The sequence below is a fragment of the Leucoraja erinacea genome, chromosome 20 (genome assembly GCF_028641065.1).
Source record: "Leucoraja erinacea ecotype New England chromosome 20, Leri_hhj_1, whole genome shotgun sequence".
NCBI lineage: Eukaryota > Metazoa > Chordata > Chondrichthyes > Rajiformes > Rajidae > Leucoraja > Leucoraja erinaceus.
This window is the reverse complement of record NC_073396.1, coordinates 6,607,284-6,615,413: the sequence shown is the minus strand read 5'-3', so window position 1 is coordinate 6,615,413 and position 8,130 is coordinate 6,607,284. Positions and strand designations below refer to the sequence as shown.

General features: G+C 45.1%; 1 protein-coding gene across 1 annotated transcript in view; it reads right to left on the bottom strand.

Annotated features, from left to right (window-relative positions):
- Nucleotides 1-257: 257 nt before the first annotated feature.
- tex2l (testis expressed 2, like) overlaps nt 258-8,130 on the bottom strand; it is a 34,524-nt gene continuing 26,651 nt past the window's right edge. Inside the window, exons 9-11 of the mRNA XM_055651100.1 lie at nt 5,982-6,194; nt 4,036-4,156; nt 258-3,179 (exon numbers count right to left, since the gene is read on the bottom strand). Coding sequence (XP_055507075.1) covers nt 3,042-3,179; nt 4,036-4,156; nt 5,982-6,194 — 472 coding nt within the window. The 3' untranslated portion in view covers nt 258-3,041. The remainder of the gene's footprint in view (nt 3,180-4,035; nt 4,157-5,981; nt 6,195-8,130) is intronic.

Here is an 8,130-nt window from a genome sequence, read left to right as displayed (position 1 = left end):
GTGGCGCGGCGATAAAGTTACTGCCTTACAGCGCTTCCAGCGCCAGAGTCCCGGGTTCGATCCCGACTACGGGTGCCATCTGTACTGAGTTTGTACATTCTCCCCATGACTGCGTGGGTTTTCTCCGGGATCTTCGGTTTCCTCCCGCACTCGAAAAACGTACAGGCTTGTAGGTTAATTGGTTTGTGGAGACTGAGGAGGTGAGAAATAGGTGCTGTTCACCAGACTACACCAGATATACACAGCCTTCAGGGGTAACTATATATTTTTGTTTTATTTTAAAAATACTACATGCATACCTGCCATTCATCATTCTTTACACAAATGCCTTCTGGCAATAGACAACAAATACAAAGAGGATTCTTTAAAAAAAAATCAACATACAATAATCAGGTTATTGCACTTAACACTTTGCCTTAAATAATATATTCACTGGAATTTAGGATGAGAAGGGGATCTTATAGAAACATATAAAATTCTTAAGTGATTGGACAGGCTAGATGAAGGAAAAACGTACTCGATGTTGTGGGAGTCCAGAACCAGGAGTCACAGTTTAAGAATAAAGGGTAGGCCATTTAGGACTGAGATGAGGAAAAACATCTTCACCCAGAGAGTTGTGAATGTGTGCCACAAAAGGCAGTGGAGGCCAATTCACTGGATGTTTTCTAGAACGAGTTAGATTTAGCTCTTGGGGCTAAAGGCATCAAAGGATGTGGGACAAAAAGCAGGAACGGGGTACTGATTTTAGATGATCAGCAATGATCATATTGGATGGCGGTGCTGGCTCGATGGGCCCAATGGCCCATTCCTGCACCTATGTTTCTATGTTTCTAAAATGTGCAACATGCATGAATAAAAGAGGGACAGTTTGTACAAAGGCTTTACAATTCCACTTTTCTATTCCTGTGGCTGGAACAGCCCTGTAGAAAAATACAATAAATAGTTACATGAATATTTCTCAGGTTAAAAATATCTCCCTTTCTCTGACCCTCCTGCTCATCCTTTACCATATAGTGTAGGATGGAATTGCAGATGTGTAAGAAAGAACTGCAGATGCTGGTTTAAATCAAAGGTAGACTCAAAATGCTGGAGTAACTCAGCGGGTGAGGCAGCATCTCTGGCGAGAAGGAATGGGCGACGTTTCGGGTCGAGACCGTTAAGGAACTGCAGATGCTGGTTTACACTGAAGATAAACACAAAATGCTGGAGTAACTCAGCGGGTCAGGCAGCACCTCTGGTGGAAAGGAATAGATGACGTTTCCGGGTCTTCTGAAGGTCTGAAGAAGGGTCTCGGACCAAAACATCACCTACTCCTCTTCTCCACAGATGCTGCCTGACCCGCTGTTACTGCAGCATTTTATGTCCATCCTTTTTCCAGTTATTCGTTTTTGATGAAGAGATACTTGTTTAGATGAGGCACCAGGTGTCAGTTTTTCAGAACTTGGACCATTCCAAACAAAGAAGCAGAAAGCAACATTTTCAGGGCTCACAAATTCTTGTTGCCAAAACTGCCACCGATGTACAAATATCAGCAGGCGAACAGTATCTTTAATTTATTTTTTAAAAAGACACAAAGTGCTGGAGTAACTCTGTGTGGCAGACAGCAACCCTGGAGAATATGGATAGGTGATGCTTTGGGTCGGGACCCTTCTTCAGAGGATGAAGGAGGCTGGGTTTTCTGTCCAAATGTAGTTTTTGTGTGTCGTACGTAAGGAAGGCTGGTAGATAAGGCTCTAATGAGTTTAGTTTAGGTTAAAGATACAGCGTGGAAACAGGCTCTTCAGCACATCGAGTCCAGGGCGACCATTGGTCACCCGTTCACACTAGTTCTACGCTAACGCATGTTCTCACCCACTCCCTGCATACCAGGGGCGATTTACTGAGGCTATTTAACTTCCAAACCCCGCACGGCTTTGCGATGTGAGTGGATACTGGAGCATAGTAAATAAATTACTACTTATTTGAAAATTCATATCTAATGGCATTTTTGGGTAATTAAAATGGGAGTGCCAACCCAAAACAGGAAAACACTACCGTCACCATTTTCAAAAGGTGCACAGTGGTAGAGTTGTTGCCTCATTGCTCCATTGACCCGGGTTCGATCCTGACTAGGGGTAGCTGTCTGTACGGAGTTTGCACGTTCTTCCTGTGACTTTGTACGTTTTCCCGGGGTGCTCCGGATTCCTCCCACATTACAAAGAATGTCGGTGGGCTGGTAAAATGCTTCTAGTGTGTAGGATGGAGCTAGTGCATGGGATTAGACACAAAAACTCAGCGGGACTGGCAGCATCTCTGGAGAGAAGGAAAGGGTGACGTTTCAGGTCGAGACCCTTCTTCAGACTGTCTTCGGTTTAAACCAGCATCTGCAGTTCCTTCTTCCACACTCATGGCTGTTCAGCGCGGACTCGGTGAGGGTTTCACACTGTATCTCTGATTGCAGCCAAAATTGCTAAGTATAAATTCATGCAAGAGTACCAATTAGTCTTGGCCAGTAGCACTCCACGTGTAGTATTGGATTAGCCATGCATTACACATAGTGCATGAACTGTACTTCCTTTGCATTGGTTAGTATTAAATATCAAACTTGATTATTGTGGGCAACTCATTGAAGTTTGCACATCTTGTGCCACGACCCCACAAGTAAGTAAGAAGCGGAGAACTGGGGATTCTTAATCGCTGTTCGATACTCGTTCTGGGAGAATAAGTGCGATGTTGGGTTAAAAAATAGAATCAATGTCTTGGCCAAGTCCTCCACAGTTGAATCTTCACCGAGATGTTTCAGTTGGGAATTTGTACAGTGCAAGTCATTCGAGAACAAACTAGATTCATTATTTAATGTCAAGAACGAAGAAAAATCGAGGGAGAAGTTAGACGTCCCAAACTATGCACCAACTGAGCGTCAGTTCGAAAAGGAAATCTTCAATTCAATTCGATCCTCCATTTCCATTTTTCAAGTATTTGCGAGCGGGAAAATAATCCTTTTTGGCAAACCTCAGAGAGGAATAAAAGATCACCTTTCCCCAGAATATAGCAGGGTGTTGTCAGTATTTCTCTGCATTGTCAGAGGAAGCCCGCTCAGTCACGTCTGATGGAGATTGCTTGCAGTGTCCTGGTTTATCAAGGCTGGAGTGCATGATAGGAATATAGATATCGTCCATGTTTGGCATCACAAAAACTTTCTGTAATTACAAGGGTGGACAGAGTTAGTACTACAGAGAGCAAACTGCAATACATGCCACAAGCACATTGCTTATATCGTACAATGGAAACATATCTCACATGAGCAGATGTAGGGGACCTCCTCGTGGTTCCCCCGATGGCCTTAGACCTTAGATCTTTAGACCTTTTCATTTCTAACTGCCGGCGTGACATCACCTGCTTAACTTTTCCACTCCCCTTACCGACTCTAACCTCACCCCCTCTGAACATACATCCACTGCTCTCTCTGCAACAACCCAAGTTCTCCGACTGCCGGCCTGCGGACTATAACATCCTGGGCTTTCCATGGCGGAGCCTGGGAACCGTTGCCGGGGATCGCCTGCGGCCTATAACATTGTGAAGCCGCGGTCTCCGGTAAGAAAGTGGCCAATTCGGGAACTCCAAGCCGCGGAGAGTGTGTGTTCCGAATCTGTCCCGACGTCGGAGTTTCGATCACCCCGACGAGAGGGCTTGTACACCAGGCCGAACCTCAGGTTCATGGCCCCGACCACGGGTGAACAAAGGAGGAAGATTGCCTGAATGTTTATGTTAAATTCTATTGTGTGTTGTGTTCTTTTTGATTGTATGGCTGCATGGTAACTCATTTTACCCAACCTTAATTGGTGCATGTGACAAATAAATGTGAATTTGAACTTGAACTTGAAGGGGTCTCGACCCGAGACGTTACCTATTGCTTTTCTCCAGAGATAGTGCCTGACCCGGTGAGTTACTCCAGCATTTTGTGCCTGTCTTCGGCCTGAACCTTTAACGTCAGTTAAAACTGATCACTTTAACATTCGTGTTGGGAGGAAATAAAGTCTCTCCAATCTCCCCTACCTGGAATTCATGTTGCAACTTCTTCTCAATCCACTCGGTCACGTGCGTGAAAGTCACTTCATGTTCTCCCAGCTTTGGGCGCACCTTGAACTCGAGTCTGGGTGGGATCCGGAAGCTGTACCTAGTCAAACGAAACACGGACCATTTGTGTCCTCGTCTCTCAGTCAGTTTTCCAATGCCGTTTAGTTTAGAGACACGGCGCGGAAACAGACCCTTCGGTCCACCGCGTCCGCAACCGACCAGCGATCACCCCCGCACACTATCCCACACACACGGGGGGGGGGACAATTTGCAATTTTTACCAAAGCCAATTAACCTACAAACCCGTACATCGTTTGGAGTGTGGGAGGAAACCGGAGCACCCGGAGAAAACCCGCGCAGGTCGTGGGGAGAACGTACAAACTCCGTGTAGAAAAGCACCCGTGGTCAGGATGGAACCCGGGTCACTGGCGCTGTGAGGTAGCAACTCTACCACCGTGCCGCCCCACATGTTCTTTATGATGCAATATGATATTTTCTCTTAAGAGTTTTTTTTGATTTTTTTTGTTTATTTTATTAGAAGTTAATACAGTACAAAACAGTACAGTGGAACCTAATTTTAGGCGCCAACTATGTCATACCGTAATCCAAAACTCTTAAGAGTTAACAAGCAAGACAGAAAATATGCATCTTAAGGGGAATATTGCATATTTAGGTTTAATTAGTCCACCTATGCTGCATTGGTTAGAAAAAAGGTGACTATTTGTTGAAAAATAAGAATGATACAAATACACCCACTGCATCACTGGTTTAATTGCCTCAGATCTTATCAAGGCTGAGTACAGATTGAGGTTATTTTATAATTTTATATTCTCCTTTAGTTCTATTCTCCCAGGGCAGGGATTTAAATAGGTCACCTTTGTTTAACGGAGAAGAATTAAAAAATACTTTACTACAATCTGATCTCCTGAATGTGGATGATCACAGCCATGATCACAGTGAATGGTGGTGCTGGCTCGAAGGGCCGAATGGCCTACTACTGCACCTATTGTCTATTGTCTGAAACTATTGCCCTCAATCTTTGGTCTTCCTGTTTTATTATTCCACTATATTTGTTGAAGGCTTGTAAGGATTCTGTGAATCTGTTCTCATCTAAAGTCTTCTGTCATGTTCAAAAAATAGTGTGAACTGTTTGGATTTAAAAAAAAAAAAAAAAAGAGGTGCTGTCTGTGTGGAGTTTGCACGTTCTCCCTGTGACTGCGTGGGTTTTGTCCGGGTGCTCCAGGTTTGCAGGTTAAATGGCCGCTGTAAAATTGCCGCCAGCCACCAGTAGGATAGAACTCGTGTATGGGTGATCGTTGGTTGGCTGGCACAGACACGGTGGGCCGAAGGGCCTGTTTCAACTGGGTTCGACCAATCCCAACCTCGTGGAGTTTGCATGATCTCCCTGCAACCGCGCGGGTATTCTCCATTTAGAACTGAAGATAGGCACAAAACTCTGGAGACAATAGACAATAGGCAATAGGTGCAGGAGTAGGCCATTCGGCCCTTCGAGCCAGCACCACCATTCAATGTGATCATGGCTGATCATCCTCAATCAGTACTTCGTTCCTGCCTTCTCCCCATAGCCCCTGACTCCGCTATTTTTAAGAGCCCTATCTAGCTCTTCCTTGAAAGCATCCAGAGAACCCACCTCCACCGCCCTCTGAGGCAGAGAATTCCACAGACTGACCAGTCACTGTGAGAAAAAGTGTTTCCTCATCTCCTTTCTAAATGGCTTACTCCTTATTCTTAAACTCTGGCCCCTGGTTCTGGATTCTTAAACTGTGGCCCCTGGTTCTGGATTCTTAAACTGTGGCCCCTAGTTTTGGAGTAACTCAGAGATGCTGCCTGACCCGCTGAGTTTCTTCAGCATTTTGCGTCTATCTTTGGTATAAGCCTATAAGCCGGCATTTTTTGCAACGTACCATATTCGGTCGGTGGGAGGAGGTGGAATATTGACTACCAGCGTTCCAGTCAGCTCCTGAACCTCCACGGTCAGCAGCAACGGAGTGTTGGACACTTCCTCGATTTTCTTTTTGATGAACTCATTCTCCGTGGCCTTTTGGAAGTATTTTGATTTGGCGATCTTGTCCACGAACCTGAGAATCTTTCTGCTGGTACTGGATCCTGCGCTGCACCTAAAAGAACAACGTTTAAGAAAGAACTGCAAGAGACACTGCACTTGGAAAACATTAGGGTTGGCTTGGCGTAAAAAACAGATCCATTTCTTAAGACATGGATACCCTTTACTGAATTCAGAGTCAGAGACTGATTGCACCAATGTGCAAAACGGAGAGATATAGGAAGTCTTGTATACCTGCTGATATAAGGTTTTGTAATGCACAAAAATAATTTTGGATTTTCTTTTATTTTTTATTTTTTAGTATTCATTCATTGTATTTTAACTTATTAAGTATTGAAGCTATCTGTGGAAATGTGTGGTGTTATGTCTGTCTTGAAGCTGTTGTGGCACTGTCATTTCCTGTAAAGGATTATTAAAGGTTATTCAATTCAATTCTTACAACAACAGAATGGTGAAACACAAATTTAAATCTAAATGAATTTGAATTTGAATTTGAATTTGAATTTGAATTTGAATTTAAATCCGATGCTATGATGGTTGAGGGGGGGGGGGAGGGGGCAGGGGGAGAGGGAAAGGTATATCTCCATCTTTTCTTATCTTATTTCCTTTTCTTTCCTCTGCACTGCTTTGGTCGCTAAGGGGTCTTTTACGCTCTTTTCTACTTTATCCCTTCATTTTTTGTTTTCTTCTTTACTTGTTTTCCTTTTTTTGCCCTTTAAATTTTTTTAAATTTAGGTTATAAGGTTAAAAATTAAACTGTACATGAATTGTATAATTGTGATGTCGATCGTTTTATCCTTGTACAATTGCTTCTAATAAAAGTAAATAAGAAAGAAAAGAAAAAAAAAAGAACTGCAGATGTTGGAAAAATCGAAGGTAGACAAAAATGCTGGAGAAACTCAGCGGATGAGGCAGCATCTATGGAGCGAAGGAATAGGTGACGTTTCGGGTCTCAACGAGACCCGAAACGTCACCTATTCCTTCGCTCCATAGATGCTGCCTCACCCGCTGAGTTCCTCCAGCATTTTTGTCTACGTTTAGTTTTACAGCTACTTTGCGGTTTACTTTGGTGTTTTTCGATGGTTTGTGGGCGGTTCCTCTCCCTCCCCCTTCTCCGCCACCCTCTAATCTTCTCGCAGCGCCGATACAGGCCCTTCGGCCCGCCGAGTCCGTGCCGACCACCCCGTACTCTATCCCACACGCTGGAGACAATTTGACCTGGGTTCCATCCTGTTCGCGAGTGCTGTCTGTACGGAGTTTGCACGTTCTCCCTGTGACCGCGTAGGTTTTCTCCGGACGCTCCGGTTTCCTCCAAAGGCGTACAGCTGTGTAGATTAATTGTCATCCGTGACATTGTAAATTGTCCCCAGCGTGTGGGATAGTACTGGTGTACGGGGCGGGCCGAAGGTCCCTGTTTCCACGTTGTGAGAAGATACGAGGGTGGTGGAGAAGGGGGAGTGAGAGGAAACGCCGATCGCTGGTCGTTGTGGACTCAGTAGGAGGATGTATCGCTAAAGTCTAACTCTATTCTTGAATGTCAACGCAATTGACTTCAAAACAAAGAGGCCAACAATTAATCTGACACAAGAAAAATTCTATAACAAATTCAAGAATTTCAAAGGCCTGATTCCGTGCTGTGTGTTTAAAGTGTAAAGTCTAAACTGATGCCATCATTTTGTGAACAGTAAAGGGCCTGTCCCACTTACGCGACCTCGGCACGCAAATTACGCAACCTCGTGGTCGCTTGAGGCGTACGGGGACCGTATGGCCGCGCGGGGCCGGTCCCACTTAGAAGCGCGAAGTTGTGCGGGACAGGTCCCGAGATCGCGCGGGGCTCCGACATTCTGGCAGTGGCCGAAATCTTCGCGCGCCAACGGCCTGTCGGCACGCAGGCGCATTGCGATCGTACGCAGCGTCTTGACGTCGTACGCAGCGTCTTGACGGCTTATGCCTAGCGCGTGGCGTTGCGCGATGACGTCACCGCCCGGTGT